Consider the following 23,796-nt stretch of genomic DNA (forward strand, 5'->3'; position numbering starts at 1 on the left):
AACATTCTAAATCCCAGGAATGTTTATTGATGTAAACCCCACATAGATTAAGCAATTTAGAGATTTGGGGCAAACAGGCACCACTTTGCAGTAGGTTTGGAAAAGAGAAAGCATTTCAGCACATGTCCTACCACAAAGCATTTGGCAGTCTAAGTTAGAGCTTCAGATTTCCTTCTGAAAGGGACAAGAGACTTCCTGTCATTCCTCTGGTTTTCTGCATGTGACACCGATGTGCACACTGCAAAGTGTAAACAGATGTAAATGGTGAGGGAAGGAGCCAGGCCAGTGTGTGGTTCTACACACACTCTCCACACCCTGCTCGGAGCCGGGCGGCGGACATTTCCACCCAAGTCACAGGACACTTGACTGGTTTATTTCACCAATATTTACTTATGGAAATCAAGGGGCGTGGCCGGGGCGGGAGGAGGGGTCTGGGGCCGAGGGGCTCCGACCGCAAAACAGCACCAGTAACCTTATCTGCAGGGATCATTAACCTTTCTTGAGAAGGCAGCTGGCTGTGCTCTGAGGTTTGTCCTCAGAATGTGAGGAGAGCCACACAGATACCGCAGAGACTGTTCAAAGACTGTTGGGTTTACCTTGCCAGCTTTTGCTCTACCGTAGTGTGGCAGAAAAATGAGATTGCAACAATTCTTTTTTCTGTTTCTTGTTTTTATGATGAGTCTTCTACTTATCCACGGACAGAGACCAGGTAGGACTTGGACGGATTTGTACCGAGTGACTCGTTTTCGTGCCTGTTGGTGTGACTGGGCCTCTGAGCATGACTGTGTCCCTGTTGAAAATCGCGTAGGTGTGCTTGGGGGTGAGGGTGTAGGATTTCAGAAGTATGTTGTCTATCCCGTGAGGTCTGTTATTTGGATATTTAAAAAATAGCTGGATTTTAGAGTGATGATAAATAGTTGACCACTATTTTTCTAAATTCGAAGAAAATTGATCCCAAAGCTGTCATAGATATGGTGCTCTTATAAGTAAAAAGAGAGCTGTTATTTCTAGATATATAGTTAGAAGTGTCACTTTAAAAAGTGCCATTTTAGTATTATTGTGCTTACAGAGCCAAAAAAAGGCAAAAATATGTATGGTCAAGATAAATAATATTAATTTACTTGACACATTTTTCAAGGATTATTATCAGTCATTTGTTCTTAACTAACAGGGATTTAGTAAACAAAGTTATTTTAAAGTGCTTTTACTTCAGAACCAAATATCTAAGATTTCAAAGCGCTGCCAAGTAAAAAAAAAAAAAAATTAGAAAGTTTTCTAAGGAAAAAGCCAACCCAAATTTAAATAGAAAGGTGACACCATTTATATCTAAATACGTTAGATTATTCACTTGATAATATACTTCTCCATTTACAACAGAAAATGGTGCCTAACTGGTTAAACATTCAGTCTCTGCCTTTTAGTTAGAAGCTTGATCACTGAGACTATTTCAAATGACGTTTCCTGATCTGACCTCTTTACATAAATAAGAAAAAAGTTTCAAATTAGCAATTCAGAAAGCAGCTGATCCCTTCTTACTGTTTACAGCAATTGCTATTCAAATTGTTTCTCCTCCCAAAATACAGAGCAACTTGGACAACAGTCTTGTAAAATATTTGTGATTAATTCACTACGTAAACTAAGAAGTCTAGAAACATTTAAAAGAAGTCATGTAGGAGAAGAATTTTACTACTGAATCCCACCATGAACAATGAACTGTTAGGAACACCCGTCCTGAATTTGCATCCCATTAATTTTTTATATCACAGTCACATCTGAACAGATAGCAAATAATCACAGTATAATATGGACCGAAAGTATTCCCTCACAGTCTTCAGATTAAACAACAACTAATTTTCTGTAAATGCCCCTGATATTTTCCTCTTTTTTTTTTTCAGCTAATTTGGCACTGAGAAGAAAATTGCACAGGTACAACTGCCTTCAGAGGAGATGTATGCCTCTCCATTCACGAGTGCCCTTCCCCTGAGGTATTTCTGATGGAAAGAGTTTTACTACGTTTAGGCAATGTTCCAGATTAGATATACCTGAGAATGCTTACATGGCTTTAGAGTGACGTCAGTGATGCTCGCTAATGGTGTGCATACTAACAGCGAAATGAAATGATGTTTGGGAACGGCTTTAATCATTTAATGGGACGGAGGCGGAAAATGTAGGAAAATCTTGATAATTGTTTAAGCTGAGTGACAGTTATATGGCGATTAATACTATTGTGTGTGTGTGAAAATTTGCATAATTAAAAAGATCAGGCACGAGGAGAATGTAATTAATTATAAAGGTATCTTTAAACACATGTTTTGAAACTCTCTGAATAGCTCCCTGTGCTACCCGGAGCAAGCACGTTTCCCATTGACACCACTCTATGCTCGAAAGCATGCGGACACGTTTGCCCAACACCACCAAATGGATGATGTATTAGCCTCAATAGTTAGAAATTTATTTTTCCTGAAAATATTTCTTTTCATATATAAAATCAACTTAACATTAATGACATGGCAGCTTTCCAGCTTCACGAATAGAATTGGTCTTGATGGTTGTTGCATCTTTAAGGATAAATTCTGAATAGAATTTTGTTCCTGATTTTACACTACCACCATCACCAGTAATACTGCTTCAATCAGTTAACATCAAACGCCGCCCAAGTTTGTCACCTCACACTAAAAAAATAAGAAACTTGACATTCCATTGTAATTATTTTAAGCGCTTTAATTCACATGAAAGATAGCTTCCTTTAAAAAAAAGTCATAGAAATATCCCTCAGCTGCTTAACATAACACAGGCAGTTGCTAAATTAGCCTATTCACTTGGCCTGTGGACTGGAGCATTTACGGCACTATATGCATTCAGGGAAAAGAATGATTGCTGTGCCTGGTGTTTAATACATGCTTTTCAAACCGGTGAAGACCCTGTAGTAGGATATTAAATAAAGGAAGAGCAGTTCAATAATAAGCATTTACCAAGAGGACTGAGACAAAAACCCAAGTTCTCTACGCCTGCATCTGTAACAACTGACTCTTTGCTATCAAAATATGAAAAAGAAATTTGGTGGAGAAATCCAGAAAGATACAGGAGGAAGTTCTTGAGAAGCCAATTAATAGGGACTAAAACATGCTTTAACTTTTAGTTTTAAAACACACTCAAAGTGTTTTATATGTTAAAAAATCCTTTGGTGTATGTCGATAATGAATTTCAGTCTCTCATATAAATAACGGTAAAATCTGTGCTCAGGAGGAGTGGAGAAGTTCAAGATTTTTCCAGCACTTCTCCACAGATAACAAAGAGGCATTTCACGGTAGCAAGAGAATTCCTGCATATGCAGGAAAGGATGCCTCACAAATGCAAACAAAAGCCCTTAGTCAGCCACAGGTTATATTGGCTTTCTCCACAAAACACCTGCCATAAAAACTAGGGCTGTAAGTAAACAAGATCGAGTAGTGAAATTTGAATTGTCAAAGTTAAGGAAAATTTTGACCTATAAACCAAATTTGTAAACCAAAGGGAAACGTAAGTCGAAGCCATATAAACTATTTAATAATAGCAATCCTTTACAAAAGTTGGGTAATCCTTTTAAAGAACTGCTCAGGTTACAGCATCCATTTTCTCAGTGTTTAGACTAGTCCTACATTCCAGCTACAGTTCTTTGAAGAATGTGTAAAAGTCACATTTTGGAATCCAGCATAAGAGCCATTGAAAGAAAAACGTTAATTTCCCCACAGAGAACTATATTTAATATCTAGTGATAAACCATATAGAAAAGAACATGAAAAAAATATATATGTATAACTGAATCCCTTTGCTGTACAGCAGAAGTTAAAACATTATAAATCAACTATACTTCAATAAAATTTTCTTAAAAATTAAAAAAAAAAAGATAATTTCCCAAGATCTTGCTCAACCAGTGCTCTAAGTGCTATCTTCAAGTCTGATAGCATGATTCTCACTGCCCTAAATACTTGCATCTTTTTTATGTGTCTTGCAACAAAGGTACTTTGACTACTAGATAAAGGCACTATAGACATAAGTAGTGGAACTCTGAGGCTGAATCTCTCTTCATTTGTCCCCCTCTGTTTTCTACATGCTTTAGATAAAATCACATGTCTTGACTTCATTCAGTTAGGGTCAAGGAAGACTGTAAAGGGATAGGTAAGGTAAACATTTGACTTTGAAGTTTTACAGATTAACCTTTTAGAGTGGTTTAGACTTTCAGCTCACTTGATGGGAAAGCCCGATTACCTTTACTCCCGTCAATTTTTCCTTCTCACAGAGTCCTCCTCAAAGATCCTCAGTGAGATTTCCTAACTGTTGAGGTAATTAAATAGAAAATCTTGCCATATAAAATTTATTTTCTGATACTTTTTCTCACAAATATTTTGGCATGACCTTCAGCCCTAAGGGAATTACAGTGAAGGCAAGCAAAAGAAGGGTGTCAGGAAATCTGAGCTTATAGGTTCATGTGGAAATGAGGTAGGGGCTTTGAGGCAGGGACTCTAATGATGTCCCCTTCCAACAGTATCATCTCACTACAGCCCTGACTGTATCGATAAATATGTGCTCTAGGTAACGACACACTCCGTTAACACATACTCTTTCTAGCCTTTTAATAATAGTTATAGTACATGTTCACGGTAAAACAGTTTTTCTAACAGTCTGGAAGAATGTAAAGTCAAAAGTCAAAGCCTTCCGCCCTCCTCTGTTGCCCATTTTCCTTTCCCAGAGGTAATGGCTATGAAAATATTTTTGGTAAAGTTACCTTTTAAAATTGAGACCCTTGATTACCACTCAAATGTAAATGCTTCTATTTTCTGCCTTAAAAAAATTTTTTTTGTAGTAGTTGATTTACAATATTGTGTTAGTTTGAGGTGTACAGCCAAGTGATTCAGTTATATGTTTTTTCAGATTTTTTCCACTGTAGGTTATTACAGGCTACTGAAGGCAGTTCCCTGTGCTACACAGTAGGTCCTTGTTGCTTCTCTACGTTATGTATATAGTAGCTGTATTGTTAATCCCCATATCCCTCCCTTGTGCCTTTGGTAACAGTAAGTTTGTCTTCTATGCCTGTGGGTCTGTTTGGTATATAGATTCAGCCGTATTATCTCATGCCACTCCTACGTTGGGGCTTGGTGTGCTTTCTCCACACCCAGACCACCAGCCTCCACACTGTCTGCCTGACTCCTACGCCCTTCACGTCATGATCCCCCCACCCCTGACCAAATCTCTGCTCGGCCTCCAAACCCTATGCAACTGTCCTATTGTCCTGGCCCTTCCACTCTATTCTGCCTCTTTGTCTTATCCGAAAGCCAACTCTGCCTTCAGCACAGAATCTGCACTTTGGTGGAGCACTTCACCTCCAACTTTAGTGGCGCTTCTCTGCAAGTAACTCTTCTTCCTTTTAAGCACCTCTGATTCCCATTCAGTTATATTTCAAGCCTTTAATGACCCCCAGTTTCCTTAAACTTTTTAACCTCCTTATCCAACTCACAGCAAGAGATGATTCCTCCTCCCAGCGAAAACGGAGGGAATCAAGCTTCAAAACCAGACCCTGCCCTCAAACTACCAACATCTACATCTGCAGCGTCTTCTGTTTTCCCCTCCTGGTCTTTCATTAGGAGATTCCTTTCTTGGTTATGGTTCATCTCTCCACACCTCAGGAACCTTGATGCAACAATTACTCCCTTTCTTCCCTAGCATGTTCAATATGTCAAAACTGATCTACTTCATCTTAAAAAAAAAAAAAGAAAAAGAAAAAAGGTGCACCCTTGGCCCCACAGTGCTCTCTAGTGACCAGCTCAGGTTCTTCTCTGCACAGCCAAATTTCTCGAAAAGTGGCTACTTCCTTTCCTCCCATGTATTTTCAATGCACTGTTCCCACTGCATTCTGGGAAAGGTCCCTAGTGACTTCCTTCTTCTCTAATTCAGTGAACACATCAGCTGTCTCCATGGGTCAAGTTGTAGAATGAATATTCCTTGGTTTCAAAGATACCCTGCTCCCTTCTGACCATCTCTGGAATAAATCACTATTCCTTTCAGGACCTGTACAGGGTGTCCAACTGCCTACCGGGAATCACCTCAGCTGCCCTGCAGATACCCGAAGCCCATGGCCACAGTGCACATGCAGATCTCCACCATGGCTTCTGCACAGCTCTTCCTGTAACTCAGCTCTCTGGTCCAGTACCACGCATGGCATCAGGAAGGACTTGCCTGATGATCCTTTATGTAACAAAGCAGTACCAAAATAAAGTCTTAAAACAATTCTTCACCCTGCCCCAGATATTTCCAATTTTCCTTTGCCTGGACTGTTTTTCTCCATGATACCGAATGCCATGTGACATAACATATATTTACTCTGTTTGTTTAGCATCTTCCTCTCATCATTAGAATGTAAGTTTCATGAGAACAGGAACTTTGCTTTGGTCATCAGCTCTTCAGAAATATTTGATGAGCGACTGAATGAATAGCTAAAAGCAAATTCTGTAATTCCTTCCACTCAGATATTTCCCCTGTGTTCTCAAGGTTACTGTGTATTAGGCACTGTGCTGTGAAGCATAACGTGGTACTGTCCCAACCCAAACTTCTGAGCAGAGTGCCCTAGTGTCCAGTTCTGTTTGCTCAGCCTGTCATTTCTACCTGACAACCTGCTTCCTCCTTTTCACCTCTTTACTACTATTTCAGTGCCTGTCATATCTCTCCAACATGACTGCCACACCTTAACTGATCACTCCAGCCTCCAGGTCTCTTCTGGAAAATCCATTTTTTGTTTTATCATCTGATCTTTTTAAACTGTAAGTCTAATCATGTGACACCTTGATTAAAATCCTTAACTGTCTCTGGAGCCTTCAGGACAGTGAGAACTCCCATAATTTAACAAACGACACATTACAAAGGGGACCTCTGCGGCATCACCTCTTCTCCCCTGCCCTTTCTCAGAGTGGATAAAGAGTTAAGATGGCACAGCCTAGGTTCTAGCTCTGGCCACACAGCTCGCCCACTGGTGATCTCTGGTAAGTCACTTATCTCTTCTAAGCCTCCTTTCACTTCCAGACCTGTAAAATGGAGCTGGTAATGGTATGTACCTTATCGTAACTGTACCTAGCAATAGTTAAGTGCTAAACAGATAGTAGCTAGAATTATTAACATGGCTTTAAAGTCAGTCCATTCTTCATCTCTTGCCCTTCCTCAAGCTACACTTCTGCCTACTTAACTCTTTTCCTCACTATCAAGTCGTCCTTCAAGACACCTTCCCTGGTTTTGCTACCCCTACAAATTTTATTAGATGCTCACTTTTTGCTGTCAGCCCCGCTTGCATACTTCTGTCAAAATACCCGACTCACTGCCCTGTAATAACGTGTTAACTGACTGGGCTCCTCCCTACCTCCCTCCACACGCTAGAAATTCTCTGAAGGCAGAGTGTGGGTGTTCTGACTTCGTTAAATTAACATTTGTTAAGTGGAGCTCAGAGTACAGAATAGTGAGCCTTATTGCAACAGCTGACCACAGGTACGCTGAAATAGAGAAGTTTATGACAGTCCTGGAGGAAGCACCCGGCATGCCTCAAGGGGCCACATGGGGAGGCCAAGGCAGAGTGCAGACACAGAGAGGGGACCTGGGGGACACACGTGCCTTTAGTAGGGTCTGTGGTGGAGTCCTCTGGATTCCTGGGCAAGGGCCTGATCAGTCAATTCAGACCAAAAGAGCATGGTTTTGGTAAGCCCCAGGGGGTCTTATCTAAGGGGCACATAAGGTAACCAGGCCCTGGGAGACAGGGAGACTGCCGATCACAAGAGCTGCTGGGGTAGTCACGTCAGGAACTTCCATTTGCTTGTGACCTTGCACTGCTCTCCAGGGCATGTGCTTCGTTTGTGGGAGGCGCTGGTGTCAGTTTAAAGCCCCACACAAAATGCATGCCTGGCAGCAACACCGTGGGGTAGCTTAGCTACTCTCATCATTGGGTTGTATTTATTTATCTTCCTATCTTCAGCCGAAAACAGTGCCTGGAATACAGCAGACACTCCGAAAATTTTGCTCAAAGAAATGAAATGAAACTTTTATCAATATTTATTGTCTTAGTATTTAAGAGGTACTACCGTCAGGCCCCGACACACATTCTCAGCTCTATTCCCTGATATTAACTGCCAGACTGAACTCTTACTCCCGCATCTCACCAAGTTCAAACCCTGCCTCTCCCCCAGGGTTCTCTTCCAACTCCATTTCCTATATGAGGCTCACCCTCATCCAAATAGCTTAAAATAATTTTCCACTCTCAACAATCACTGCATTTTTATCAGTAGGTTTTTAAAGTCATTTATCACATTCTACTTTATTTCATCAAATTTTACCAGTACTGGAATGTGAGCTCCTTGAAGATAAGACTTGGCCCCTAAAGTTTAGACTATAAACCTTTATAGTGTGTGAATAGTGGAGAGCAGCTTGAAGTATAGGGGATTCTTGCATGGACTATAGTATCTGTAGGACGTCTTGCTCAAGACTAAATAAAATATAGAAAATTACTGTTTTCTCAATTAATCATAGTCTAGTGTCCAAAGACCACGTCAGAGAAAATTCCTAATGTTCCTAATTTACCGATAAATAAATAAAACTTTTTTTAAAGACCCTGATGCCTTTATGATAATATATACAATAGAACATACTGAATATTTAAATATACAGCTATGTTTTACATATATATTATTACAATAAATGCACATTGCCCTATGCAAAATATGTATATGATGGACTAAAGCCAAATTTCAGAGTATTCTTCACTTTGGAAACTGATTTCTCATTACAAAGTGTGTAATAATTCTTTTTGCAGATATTTAGTTAAGGTAGCTGTTGTCTAACATGTTTAGGAATCTAAAATTTCTTTGCAGCATACATTTTTTGTTTGTTCTCAATTATGTATTCAATTAGTGACCTAGTGATATCAGGTAAACTTTATTATTGCATAGCAGTAATGTATTTGAAAAATATATTATTCTTAGACAATAGCAAGAGAATATTTTTTAAGTGACTTGAGAAAAACAAAATCACTTATCATTAACTTCTTCAATCCATTCCACTTTTGGATGTATTTTTTTTTAATAGTGATGTGTGATATTGAATGCCACAATTCTCTCCACACTACCAATAATATCAAAATGTTAGATGAATTCTACTTTCCTGATCTGAACAAAATTATTAGCAATTTTCACCAGAAACATGCAAAATCTTGTCAGTGTATCTACAATTCCTCAGACTATTGCTAATTTATAATTAAAATCCTTGACAGTTTACCTGTTACCACTCAGAATATTTATAAATAAAATAATAATGCAAGCCACATGTCTTCTGCTTTGCTTTGTTAAAATTCTATTAGAGAAGAAAAATAGGCAGAAAGGACAGGCTTTCCCAAGGCCTCCTTCACTGGTCTCAGCCCTGCACACCTGTGCTCATGCCTAGAGCTTGGGTCAGCCACTGCCACCGTTCTAACCCCATCAGGCCTTCCAGAGCATTGACCCTTGACTGGTCCCTTTCTCCTGCTAAGACTGTATAATTCATTAGTTCCATAATTGCTGCCAGTATTACATGTTTTCCTGCTGCTCTGTCTTCATCTCATTGTTCTGGAAGAATCGTGAAGTCTTCAAACAGGCATGTTATATTGCTGCTGGAGAATGCATAAGAAGTCAGATTGGAAATGCTTCAAATTCTTCATCGAATCCCAAACTGTACAGCAAACCTACATTTCTGTGGTCACCTTGCTGCCTTGCGCTCCACAATAACTGTTTCTAACTTTTTCGATTCACCTCAAATTTTAGGCCCTAATCTTAGGGCAGATGGCCTTGCCTCACACCACAGAGAAGAGAGAAGTCATCACATGGTACATCCCTCAGTCTCCAAGTATAAAACAAGACTCCCATCTAATCCGCCTCCTACTCTGCCCACCCTGACCCTCCTCTTCCTCTGGGTTTCATGGAAGGTATGACCGTCGCTCTATCTGTGTGTGGATCCCTTCCCACTTTCTCAGGAATCTCAAACTGCCACTTTCACACTGTCTTCATTCTCTTTGCCCTCTGGATCGTCATGTCAACGCTGAGGTTTAAACGCTGGTAAGACTACATAGTAAAACAACACACGCACACACTCCTTACTCAAGGCTCTCAAATGAGTCTTCTGTACTCCTCATCTCCAATTCATTATTTTCCATTCACATTTTAACCTACTCTAATCTTACACCTTCTTTAAAATAACGTCAATCATCTTCATTTGCTTAGTTTTCCCTCTGATTTCTCAGCAGAATTTAGCAACTGACTACACTCAATCTGCAAAAATCCCTTCCCTTAAATTCCAGGATACCATACTTATATTTTTCTGCTAAATTCTCAGCTGACTCTCTGGCTCCTAGGCAGGTGTTATCTTATCTAGAAAGACTTGCATGGTGGAGTTTCTCTGCTCTCTCCTGCTCCGTTTCAGCCATTCCTTTGGCTTCAATTACCTCTTCACGTGGAGTGGTAATACTCTGCAGGAAGAAAGGAAGATCATCTCAATGAGAACAAGCAAAGCCTATTTATTCAGAGCTTGCTATGGCAAGGGAGTAAGCCACCATGACTATTTGGCTATTAAGAATAATTCTGTTCTGAACGTTCATGTCCAAGTTTTTGTTTGAACATATGTTTTCAGTTCTCTTGGGTATATACCCAAGAGTGAAACTGCTGCATTATATGGTTACTCTGTGTTTAACTTATTGAGGAACCGCCAAACTATTTCCTACAGTGGTTACAGCAATTTACATTCCTAACAACAATATATAAGTGTTCCAATTTCTCTACATTCTCACCAGTACCTGTTATTATAGCCATGCTAGTGCATGTGAAGTGGTATCTCGTGATTTTGATTTACATTTCCCTAATGACTAATAATGTAGAGCATATTTCATGTATCCATTGGCCATTTGTCTATCTTCTCTGGAGAAACAGCTATCCACATCCTTTGCCCATGTTTTTCAATTGACTTGTTTTATTGTCAAGTTGTAAAAATTCTTTATATATTTTGAATACATGGCCCTCATCAGATATATGATTTGCAAATTAGTTTCTTCCATTCTACTGACTGTCCTTTCACTTTCTTGGTGTTGTCCTTTGAGAACAAAAGTTTTTAGTTTTGTAAAAGTCCAGTTTGTCTATTTTTTCTTTGGTTGCTTGTGCTTTATACGTTAAAACACCACTGACTAATCCAAGGTCACATATATTTACATTTATATTTTCTTCTAAAAGTTTTATAGTTTTGTATCTTACATTTATGTCTATGATCCATTTTGAGTTAAATTTTGTGTATGGTGTGAGGAAGGAGTCCAACTTCTTTTGCATATGGATATCCAATTGTTCTAGCACAATTTGTTGAAATTACTATTCTTTCCCCCATTGAATTACCTTGGCACTACTGTCAAAAATCTGTTGATCACTAATGTTAACGGTTTATTTCTGGACTCTCAGTTCTATTTCATTGATGTAATGTCAATCCTTGAACTAATCCTATAATAGTTCTATTGATTATTGCATTACTTTAGCAAGTTTTTAAATCAGGATGTGTGAGTTCTCCAATTTTGTAGTCCTTCAAGATTGTTTTGGTTATTCTGGTTCCTTGAATTTCCATATGAATTTTAATATCAGCTTGTCAGTTTCTGCAAAGAGCCAGCTGTGATTTGGATAGCATCATCTTTAATCTGTAGATCAATGTGGGAAGTATTGCCATCTTCACAATTACATTTTTCAACACATGAACATGGACCCTTGAGCAACATGGGTTTGCATTGTGTAGGTCCACTTATGTGGATTTTTTTCACTAAGTAAGTGCCACAGTCCTACACAACCCATGGTTGATTGAATCTGCGGATGTAGAACCGCAGATACAGAGGGCCAACTGTAAGGTTATACGCAGATTTTCAACTGTGTGAAGGGTCAGTGCCCCTAATCGCCATGTTGTTCAAGGGTCAACTGTAATCAGATCTAACTTAGTTTATCTCAACATTTTATAATTTTTTAGAATACAATTTTTATACCTCTTTTGTTTAGCTTACTCCTGATATTTTATTCTTTTGGTGCTACTGTAAATGGAATTTTCTTAATTTATATTTTTGAATTATTCATTGCTAATATATAGAACTGTAATTGATTTTTGCTTATCGACCTCATATCCTAAAACCTTAATGAAATTATTAATTCTCATAGATTTTAGTAGGTTCCTTAGGATTTGCTATGTATGAGCTCATGTCATCTGCAAATAGATGTAGTTTTACTTCTTCATTTCTAATCTGGATGCCTTTTATTTCTTTTCCTTGTCTAATTGCCCTAACTAGTCTGGTGCGATGTTGAACAGAAGTGGTGAGAACAGACATCCTTGTCTTATTCCTGATCTTAGATGGAAAGTATTCAGTCTTTCACCATTCAGTATGATGTTAGCTGTGGAAATCTGTAGATGTCCTTTATCAGGTTGAAGAAGACCCCTTCTGTTCCTAGTTTGTCGAATATTTTTATCATGAAACAAAAGTGTTGAGTTGTGTCAACTGTTTTCTCTTTATCTATTACTATTGTGCATTTTCATCCTTTATTCTATTGAAACCATGTATTACAGTAAATGATTTTTGGATATTAAACCAATCTTGCATTCCTGGGTTAAATCCCACTAGATATGATTTTTATATATTGCTGGTTCAGTGTGCTAGTATTTCAATATATTTTTGCATCAATACATTCACATTGGTCTGTAGTAGTTTTCTTTTCTTGTGATGTCCTTTTCTGGTTTTGGTATCAGGGTTACTTACATTGATCTCATAGAATGAGTTGGGAAGTGTTTCTACCTCTTCTATATTTTGGAAGTGTTTGTGAAGGATTAATACTAGTTATTTAAATGTTTGGTAGAATTCACCAGTAAAGCCATTTGCCTAGGGCTTTTCTTTGTCAAAGATTTTAACTTGCTAATTCAATGTTTTTATTTGTTAAAGGTATATTCAGATTTCACTATTTCTTCTTGAGTCACTTTTGGTAGTTTGGGTCATTCCAGGAATTTGTTCATATCATCTAAGTTATCTAACTTTCTGGCATACGATACAGAATATTTATAATTTGTTCTGTATTTCTATAAGGTCTGTGGTGATGTTTTCTCTTTCATTCCAAAGTTTTGCAAATTTGAGTCTTTTCCTTTTTATTCTTGGTCAGGCGAGATAAGGTTAGTCAATGTTGTTGACCTTTTCAGAGGACCAAATTTTGGTTTTGTTCATTTTCTCTACATTTTTCCCATTCTCTATTTCATTCATTTCTGTTCTACTCCTTACTATTTTCTTCCTTCTGTTTGCTTTAGGTTTCATTTGCTCTTTTTATCCTAGTGTTTTAAGGTGGAATGTTAGCCTATTGATTGACATATTTCTTCTCTTTTATTTATCTTTATTGATCTTCTTTTTTAATATGGATGTTTAGAGTTATAAATTTTCATCTAAGCACAACTTTAGCTGCATCCCATACGTTTTCACATTCATCTCAAAGTATTTTCTTATTTCCCTTGTGTTTTCTTCTTTGATCTAATGGTTGTTTAGAAGTGTGTTGTTAATTTCCAATTATTTGTGAATTTCTCAGATTTGCTATTGATTCCTAATTTCATCCTGATGTTAAATCATCTATTTCTCATTTCAATTGTGTCAGTTTTTGCTTCATGTACTTTGGGACTCTGTTTTTAGGTGTATATATCTTCATAATTATTTTATCTTTCTCAATTGACCCTTTTATCATTATAAAATGTCTTTGTCTGTAATAATAATTTTTGTCTTAGAGTTTATCTGACATTAGTATATCCACTTCAGTTCTCTTATGGTTGCTGTTTGCATATTATCTTTTTCTATCCTTTTACTTTCAATCTGTTTTGTGACATTGAATAAAGAGTGTGTCTCTTGTAGACCATATAGTTGGATCATTTTTCTTTTACTGTCTGATAATATTGACCTTTTGAATGGTTTAATAGATTCACATTTAGTGTAATAATAATAATAATTATTATTATTTTTTGCAGTACGCGGGCCTCTCACTGTTGTGGCCCCTCCCGTTGCGGAGCACAGGCTCCGGATGCGCAGGCTCAGCGGCCATGGCTCACAGGCCCAGCCGCTCCGCGGCACGTGGGATCTTCCCGGACCGGGGCACGAACCCGCATCCCCTGCATCGGCAGGCGGACTCTCAACCGCTGTGCCACCAGGGAAGCCCTAGTGTAATTATTGATATGGCTGGGCGTATACCTGATATTTTACTTTTTGTTTTCTATGTCTCACGTATTTTTTTCCCTCTGTTCCTCCATTCCTCCTTTACTTTTTTTTTTTTTGCATTAAGTGAATATTTTCTAGTGTAATATTTTAATTCTTTTCACTTTTTTCCACCACGTTATTTTCTTAGTGGTTGCTCTAGGGCTTAAACAATACATATCTAAACTTATCTGAATCTAATTCAGATTATACTATTTTAAGTCCAGTAAGATGTAGAAATCCATATATAGTGCTATTGTCTCTTCCCTTTTAATTCTATTATAGTTATACATATTGCATACACACACACACATATGTATATATATAACACATCCAACTCTGTCATAATTTTCACTTTATACAATTTTAGGTCCTTTAAAGCTGAGGGAAGAAAGGAAAGGAAGTATATATTTATAGAGTTGTTATATCAGCCTTCTTATTTATCATTTCTGGTTCTTGTCATTAGATTTTTCTGTTATTATGTTAGTCTGTCAAGCTGTTTTAACAAAGTACCATAGACAGGGTGGTTTATAAACAACAGAGATTTATTTCTCACAGTTCTTGAGGCTGGGAAGTCCAAGAACAAGGCACCAGCAGACTCAGTGTCTAGTGTGAGCCTATTCTTGGTTCATAGATGGTCATCTTCTTGCTGTGTCTTCACACGGTGGTAGGGAGTTCTCTGGTTTCTACATTATAAGGGCACTAATTCCAATCATGAGGGCTCCACCCTCACGACCTAAACACCTCCCAAAAGCCACACCTCCAAATACCATCCACTGGGGTTAGGTTCCAACATATGAGTTTTGGGGGAAAACTTCATCCTATAGCACCTGAATAAATGTTTCTCTGTTTGCTCTACTCCCTTAAGACAATTTCTGTAAACTTTAAATACTTTGGAAAAAAAAATTCACCAGCTATAGTTGATTCACAGGGAAGAAGGACCACAGAGTTCCTTATACCACCACTTTAAGTACTCTGCAAATTATGCATATTTTAAACATTGGTACTTAGTGGCAAACTGCTCTCTAGAAAAGCTTCACCACTTTGCATTTCCAATAACAAGTCATGAGAATGTGTACTCCCCACACTCTTGCCAACACTGAATACTTTTAGTTTTTGCCTCGCTCATAAGCAAAAAAACTCATCTCTTTTTTATGTTCAAAATTTAGACAGTCTGAGTTGAGAGATGATTCCTAGAAGAGGCATACCTGCATATTCTTACTGCTAAATTATAGTTGACATTCCAACATGACTATCAGGAAAGTGAAGGAGAAAGAAGCTTCTAGAAATGAAGCAAGAGACTGTTTTCATGTCTTTGGGAAGCGGTCAAAACAAACTGCCTATGACAAGCCCCAGGAATCCCCTGGATGCACAGCCAGCCATGCTGGTATCCAGTCCTACAAACCAACTGGCTAGTACAAGCCCTGGGATGCATGGGCCACACACGGCCAGCATCACCATGACCTGGCCCTGTCCACCAGTGGACTGGCAGCCACCACATGAAGCAAAGCCTGACAGCCAACTGAGCAGGGGGTCAGCCCCACCTACCAACATGCCCAAAGGACTCAGCCCTGCCACAACTGAAGGACTCACACAACCAATATAGGGGACACCCCTAGCGCATATAACTGATGACCAGAGAGGAGTGTGCTGCTGGGCCGCATAGGATGTCTTCTACCTAAGGCCACTTATCCCAAGATTGGAACATTAACTGACCTACCTAAGACCTAGAAATAAATACAGAGAATTAGGCAAAATGAGGCAACAGAGGAATCTGTTCCAAACAAAGGAACAAGATAAAAATCCAGAAGAAGAACTAAGTGCAGTAGAGATTAAAAAATCTAACCAATAAAGAGTTCAAAGCAATGATGATGAAGTTGCTCAACATTCTTGGGAGAAAATAAAGACAGTGAGAAGTTTAACAAAGATCTGGAAAATATAAAGAAGAACCAAAGAGAGCTGAAATATACAATAACTGAAGTAAAAAAATACACAAGAAGGAATCAAGAGTAGAGGAGATGATACAGAGGAACGGATCAAGGAACAGGAAGAGAGAGTAGTGAATATCACCCAAGCTGAAGAGAAAAAAAAAACTTAAAAAAAAATTTTTATTGGAGTATAGTTGCTTTACAATGTTGTGTTAGTTTCTATTGTACAGCAAAGTGAATCAGCTCTATGTATACATATATCCCCACTTTTTTGGATTTCCTTCCCATTTAGGTCACCACAGAGCACTGAGTAGAGTTCCCTGTGCTATACAGCAGGTCCTCATTAGTTATCTATTTTATACGCAGTATCAGTAGTGTATATATGTCAATCCCAATCTCCCAATTCATCCCACCTTCCCCTTCCCCCTTGGTATCCATACGTTTGATCTCTATGTCTGTGTCTCTATTTCTGCTTTGTAAATAAGATCATCTATACCATTTTTCTAGATTCCACATATATACATTAATATATGTTATTTGTTTTTCTCTTTCTGACTTACTTCACTCTGTATGACAGTCTCTGGGTCCATCCACATCTCTACAAATGACTCAGTTTCATTCCTTTTTATGGCTGAATAATATTCCATTGTATATATGTACCACATCTTCTTTATCCTTTCCTCTGTTGATGGTCATTTAGGTTGCTTCCACGTCCTGGCTATTGTAAATAGTGCTGCAATGAACATTGGGGTGCATGAATTATGGTTTCTGAATAATGGTTTTCCCTGGGTTTATGTCCAGTAGTGAGATTGCTGGGTCATATGGTAGTTCTATTTTTAGTTTTTTAAGGAACCTCCATACTGTTCTCCATAGTGGCTGTATCAGTTTACATTCCCACCAGCCGTGCAAGAGGGTTCTCTTTTCTCCACACCCTCTCCAGCATTTATTGTTTGTAGAGTTTTTGATGATGGCCATTCTGACTGGTGTGAGGTGATACCTCATTTTTAATGAAGATAGTTTAAGAGATGTCTGAGACAACATCAAGCATACTAACATTCACATTGTAGGGGTCCTAGCAAGAGAAGAGAGAAAGGGGCAGAGAACTTATTTGAAAAATAATACCTGAAAACTTCCCTAACCTGGGAGAGAAAACAGACTTCCAAATCCAGGAATCACTTAGAGTCCCAAACAAGGTGAACCCAAAGAAGTCCACACCAAGACACATTGCAAATAAAATGGGAAAAATTAAAGATAAAGACATGACCTTAAAAGCAGGAAGATAAAATAAACTAATTACATACAAGGGAACCCCCTAAGTCTATGAGCTGACTTTGCAGCAGAAATTCTGCCAGCCAAAAGAGAGTGGCATGATATGCTGAAAGTGATGAGAGGGAAAACCTACAGCCAAGAATATACTATCATTCAGATTTGAAGGAGAGATAAAGAGTTTTATAGAAAAGCAAAAGCTAAGAATTCCTGACTACTAAACTGGCTTTATAAGAATGTTAAAGGGACTTCTCTAAGTGGAAAAGACCACAGCTAGAAATATGCAAATTACAAAAGGAAAAGTCTCATTGGTAAAGGCAAACATGCAGTAAAGGTAAGTAGATCAACCACTTAAAAAGCTAGCGGCAGGGTTAAATAAAAGACAAAGGTAGTAAGATCACCCATACCCATAAGTAGTGAAGGGATACACAAAACAAAAAGATGTAAAATGTGAGGTCAAAAATGTTGCGGGAGTGGGGAGTAAAAGTGCAGATTTGTTAGAATGTGTTGGAACTTAAGGGATCATCAACTTAAAAAAAAATCACGTTTACAAATAGGTTGTTATATATGAACCTCATAGTAACCACAAACCAAAAATCTAAAGTATATACACACACAAAAAAAGGGAAAGGGGTCCAAAGATTTGATTGACTAAAGATATGTCAATAAAATCACAAGAAAAGACAGCAAAAGAAGAAAAAAGGAACAAAAGAGAACCTCAAAACAACCAGAAAACAATTAACAAAATGGCAATAAGTGCATATCAATAAATAACTTTAATGTAAATTGACTAAATTCTCCAAGAAAAAGAGTGCATGAGTAGATTAAAAAAATAATAAGACCAATATATATGCTGCCTACAAGAGAGTCACATCAGATCTAAAAACACAGACTGAAAGTTAAAGGATAGAAAAAGGTATTCCTTGCAAATGGAAACAAAAAGAAAGCTGGGATAGCAATACTTATATCAGACAAAATAGACTTCAAAACAAAAACTGTAAAAAGAAACAAAGAAGGACATTACATAATGAAAGTGATCAATCCAACAAATGATATGAAGATTGGAAATATATATATGCACCTAAGTACATAAAGCAAATATTAATAAACATGAAGGGAGAAATTGACAGTAACACAATAATATTAGGGGATTTTAAAATCCTCTGGCCTTACAGGACACATTAGACCAGACGGACTTAAATATATTTACAAACTATATAAACTTTATATATATATAAATGTGTGTGTATGTGTATGTGTGTGTGTGTGTGTGTGTGTGTGTATGTGTATTCCAGCCAAAGGCAGCAGGATACATATTCTTTTTAACTGAACATGGTATATTCTCCAGGATAGATCACATATTAAGTCCCAAAACAAACGTCAATAATTTAAGAAGACCGAAATCATCAAGTAATTTTTCCAGCCACAATGGTATGAGTATAGAAATCAACTACAAGAAAAAAACTAAAAGAAACCACAAACACATGTAGGCTAAACAATATGCTACTAAACAACCAGTAAGTCACTACAGAAATCAAAGAGGAAATCAAAAAATACCTTGCAACAGAGAAAAATGGAAACACAATGATCCAAAATTTATGGAACACAGCAAAAAGCAGTTCAAAGAGGGACGTTTATAGTGAGACAAGCCTACCTCAGGAACCAAGAAAAATCTGAAGTAAACAATCTAACGTTACACCTAAAGGAATTAGAAAAAAGAAAAACAAAACCTGAAGTTAGTTGAAGGAAAGAAATAATAAAGACTGGGGCCGAAATAAATGAAATAATAACAAAAAAATTAAAAATGAAAAAGATCAATGAAACTAAGAGATAATTCATTGAAAAGATAAAGAAAATTGATAAGCCTTTAGCCATACTCATCAAGGAGAAAAAGGGCCCAAATAAGTAAAATTAGAAATGAAAGAGGAGAACTTGCAACTAACACCACAGGAATACAAAAAATCATAAGAAATTACTATGAACAATTATACTCCAATAAAATGGACAACCTGGAAGAAATGGATAAATACCTAGAAATGTACAATCTCCCAAGACTATATCAGAAAAAAAATAGAAAATATGAACAGACTTACTACCAGTAATAAAATTTATCAGTAATCAAAAAACTCCCAACAAACAAAAGTCTAGGACCAGAGTGCTTCACAGGTGAATTCCACCAAACAGTTAAAGAAGAGTTAACACCTTTCTCCTTAAAGTACTGTAAAAAATTTAAGAAGGAGGAACACCCAGACTCATTCTATGAAGCCAGGATCACCCTGATACCAAAACCAGAAAAAGACAACGCAAAATAAGGTAATTACAGACCAATATCACTGATGAATATAGATGCAAAAATTCTCAACATAGTATTAGCAAACCGAATTCAACAATCTATTAAAAGGATCATTCACCATGGTCAAGTGGGATTTATCACAGGGATGGTTCCATATTCACAAATCAGTCAATACGATAGAACCACATTAAGATATTGAATAAAAGTCATATGATCTTTTCAATAGCTTTTGACATCATGCAACATCTATTTTTGATAAAAAGTCTCAAAAAAGTGGGGAAACCATACCTAAACATAATAAAGGTCATATAATGACAAAACTAGAGCCAATATCATCCTCAACAGTGAAAAGCTGAAAGTATTTCCTCTAAGATCAGGAACAAGACAAGGTTGCCCACTCTTGCTACTAGAAGTCCTAGCCACAGCACTCAGACAAGAAAAAGATATAAAAGAATTCTAAATTGGAAAGGAAGAAATAAAACTGTCACTGCTTGCAGATGACATGATACTATACATAGAATCCTAAGGATATCATTAAAAAAAACTACTAGAACTCATCAGTGAATTAAGTAAAGTAGCAGTATACAAAATTAATATACAGAAATCTGTTGCATTTCTATGCATTAACAATGGGCTAGCAAAAAGAGGAATTAAGAAAACAATCCCATTTACAATTCCATCAAGAAGACTAAAATACCTAGGAGTAAATCGAACCAAGGAGATAAAAGACCTATACTCAGAATACTTTAAGACACTGATGAAAGAAATTAAAGATAACACAAACGAATGGAAAAATATACCATGCTCATGAACTAGAAGAATTAATATTGTTCAAGTGACCATATTACCCAAGGCAATCTACAGATTCAATGCAATCCCCATCAAAATACCAATGGCATTCTTCTCACAAATAATTCTAAAAGTTGTATGGAAACATGAAAAACAAAACAATCTTGAGAAAGAATAACAAAGTTTGAGGTATCATGGTCCCTGATTTCAAACTATACTACAAAGATATGGTAATCAAAACAGTATAGTACTGGCACAAAAACAGACACAGACCAATGGAACAGAATAGCGAGGCCAGAAGTAAACTCATGCACTTACGGTCAATTAATCTACAAAAAAGAAGGCAAGATTAAACAATGGGGGAAAGGCAGCCCCTTCAACAAATGGTGTTAGGAGAACTGGACAACTACATGCAAAAGAATCAAACTGGACTACTTTCTGACACCATACAAAAAATAAATTCAAATGCATTAAAAACTTAAATGTAAGACCTGAAACCATAAAACTCCTAGAAGAATACATAGGCAGTATGTTCTTTGACATCAGTCTTGGCAATATGTTTTTGGATCTGTCTCCTCAGGAAAGTGCAACAGAAGCAAAAATAAACAAATGGGACTACATCAAACTAAAAAGCTTTTGCACAGTGTAGGAAACTATCAACAACACAAAAAGGTAGCCTAGTCATGGGAGATATTTTCAAAGGATAATCCAATAAGGGGTAATATCCAAAATATACAAAGAACTCATACAACTCAACATCAAAAAAAGACAACAACCTGATTAAAAAATAGGCAGAGGACCTGGATAGACATTTTGCTAACGAAGACATACGTATGGCCAACATACATATGAAAAGATGCTCAACAATTTCTAATTATCAGGGAAATGCAAATCCAAACCACAACGAAATATCACCTCACACCTCTCAGAATTGCTATTATCAAAATAAATTACCAGTGCTTTCAAGGATGTGGGGAAAAGGGCACCCTTGGGAATTGTTGGTGAGTTGTAAATTGGTGCAGTCACTACGGAAAACAACATGGAGGGGCTTCCCTGGTGGCGCAGTGGTTGAGAGCCCGCCTGCCTATGCAGGGGACATGGGTTCGTGTCCCGGTCCAGGAAGATCCCACATGCCGCGGAGCGGCTGGGCCCGTGAGCCGTGGCCGCTGAGCCTGCGCATCTGGAGCCTGTGCTCTGCAACGGGAAAGGCCACAACAGTGAGAGGCCCGCGTAACGCAAAAAAACAAAACAAAACAATATGGAGGTTCCTCAAAAAATTAAAAATATAACTCCATACAATCCAGCTATTCCACTTTTGGATATTTTTCCAAAGGAAACAAAAATACTAATTTGAAAAGATAAATACACCCCTATATTCATTGCATTATTTACTATAGCCAAGATATGGAAGCAAAATAAGTGTCCATTGATCAATGAATTAGTAAAGAAGATTGTATAAACATATAATGGAATACTACTCAGCCATAAAAAAGAATGAAATCTTGTCATTTGCGGCAACACAGATGGACCAGAGGGTATTACCCTAAGCGAAATAAGTCATATAGAGAAAGGTAAATATCAAGGGATTTCACTTACATATGGTATCTAAAAAACAAACAGAAGCAGACTCGTCAACAAGGGAACAAACTGGTGGTTGCCAGAGGGCATGGGGATCAGGGGTTGAGTGAAATGGTGAGGTATATGGAGGTACTGACTTCCAGTTACGAAATAAATGAGTCATGTGCATGAAATGTGCTGCATGGGGAATAATACAGTCTATAATATTGTAATGATTTTGTCTGGTGACAGATGGTAACCAGACTTGTGGTGATAATTTGTATTGTATAAAAATATCAAATCACTATGTTGTACACCTAAAACTAATATAATATTTTAAGTCATTTATACTTTTTTTGAAAGATGAATAAGTTTTTGAGATTTACAACATGGTGATTATAATTAACAACACTATATTATATACTTGAAATTTGCTAACAGAGTAGATCTTAAATGTTCTCACAGCAAAAATGAAATGGTAATTAAGTGACATGATGGAGATGTTAAAGCTATGGTGGTAATCATATTGCAATGTTAATTGTATCAAATCATCACTTTTTACACTTTAAACTTACACAATGTTGTTATATGTCAATTATATCTCTACTAAAGCTGGAAATAAATTTTAAAAAATGTATACTGCCTAGGGAAACCCTGGCACCAGTAATTCTCTTCCTGTAAAAGATCCATTATCCTCTTAAGTGAAAATTAGTTATACTCTCCCCTACCATATATTTCAAATGTATTGCTAAGTACTAATTATTAAATAGTCTTGTAGTATTAAGATTCCTCAGAACAATTTTTAAAAATTGAAGTATAGTTAATGGACAATACTACATAAGTTACAGGTGTGCAATATAGTGATTCACAATTTTGAAAGTTTATACTCCATTTACAGTTATAAAATATTGGTTATATTCCCTGCGTTTTACAATATATCACTGTAGTTTATTTTATACATAATAGTTTGTACTTCTTAATCCCCTACCCCTATCTTGCCCCTCCCCATTTCCCTGTCGCTAAAGGTAATCACTAGTTTGTACTCTATATCTGTGAGTCTGTTTCTTTTTTGTTATATTCACTAGTTTGTTGTATTTTTTAGATTCCACATATAAGTGATATCATACAGTATTTGTCTTTCTCTGGGACGATTCTGTTTGTTAAATAAAATACCCCAAAGTAAGATTTTGGTTCTGATATCTTTCTTTGACCTGCTCCAAATAACTTTCTTAGCTGGTATAAATATCAGGAATCAATATCCATAATATTAAAAAAAATAGTTGAGACTACCAATGTGGGTCACCGAGCAAATAAAGATTATTAGATGAAAAATAATTTAATGTAAAACCTCTTTAATAGCATAAATTCAGACTTTTAAACAAATACAGTGCTGTATTTATATTGAAAGGTAAGAAAATATGAAGTTGCTTTTAGCACTGAAAAACCGTGGTAACTTTGCATAATTCATTGGTTATAAAAAGAAATTAAGCATGAGTAAATTGGTCTGCTGGATAGCATTTCTTATTATGTGTTTCTTTCTCCTTTGCTTCCAAATCCAGATCTTCTCTATCTAACTTCTCCAGGTCTACCAGAAGAGGAGTGAAGGAAAAGATACCCACCCACGTAATAGTGTGATTGCTTAGAAGTTTCTGTATGAAAAGGAATTGTTTGAAAGCAACGGGATGGTTTATTAG

General features: G+C 37.1%; 1 protein-coding gene across 2 annotated transcripts; it reads left to right on the forward strand.

Moving 5' to 3' along the window:
* Positions 1-431: 431 nt before the first annotated feature.
* APELA (apelin receptor early endogenous ligand) lies at positions 432-23,790 on the forward strand. Of its 2 annotated transcripts, none has more exons than XM_024126627.3 (3): positions 432-709; positions 1,896-1,985; positions 23,662-23,790. In XM_024126627.3, the coding sequence occupies exons 1-2, from the start codon at positions 634-636 to the stop codon at positions 1,982-1,984; spliced, it is 165 nt and encodes a 54-aa protein (XP_023982395.1). In that variant the 5' UTR covers positions 432-633; the 3' UTR covers position 1,985; positions 23,662-23,790. The 2 variants fall into 2 exon arrangements, with proteins under 2 accessions (XP_023982395.1, XP_023982394.1); XM_024126626.3 differs by lacking the exon at positions 23,662-23,790 and adding an exon at positions 6,043-10,354 and having other exon boundaries at positions 437-709.
* The last annotated feature ends 6 nt before the right edge of the window (positions 23,791-23,796 follow it).

This window comes from Physeter macrocephalus, chromosome 7 (genome assembly GCF_002837175.3).
Source record: "Physeter macrocephalus isolate SW-GA chromosome 7, ASM283717v5, whole genome shotgun sequence".
NCBI lineage: Eukaryota > Metazoa > Chordata > Mammalia > Artiodactyla > Physeteridae > Physeter > Physeter macrocephalus.

Bases quoted from the DNA above. Each gene is read 5' to 3' on its own strand.
- APELA (XM_024126627.3), top strand. From the start codon at position 634: ATGAGATTGCAACAATTCTTTTTTCTGTTTCTTGTTTTTATGATGAGT. The intron at 710-1,895 runs GTAGGACTTGGA...TTTTTTTTTCAG, and splicing joins TATCCACGGACAGAGACCAG to CTAATTTGGCACTGAGAAGA.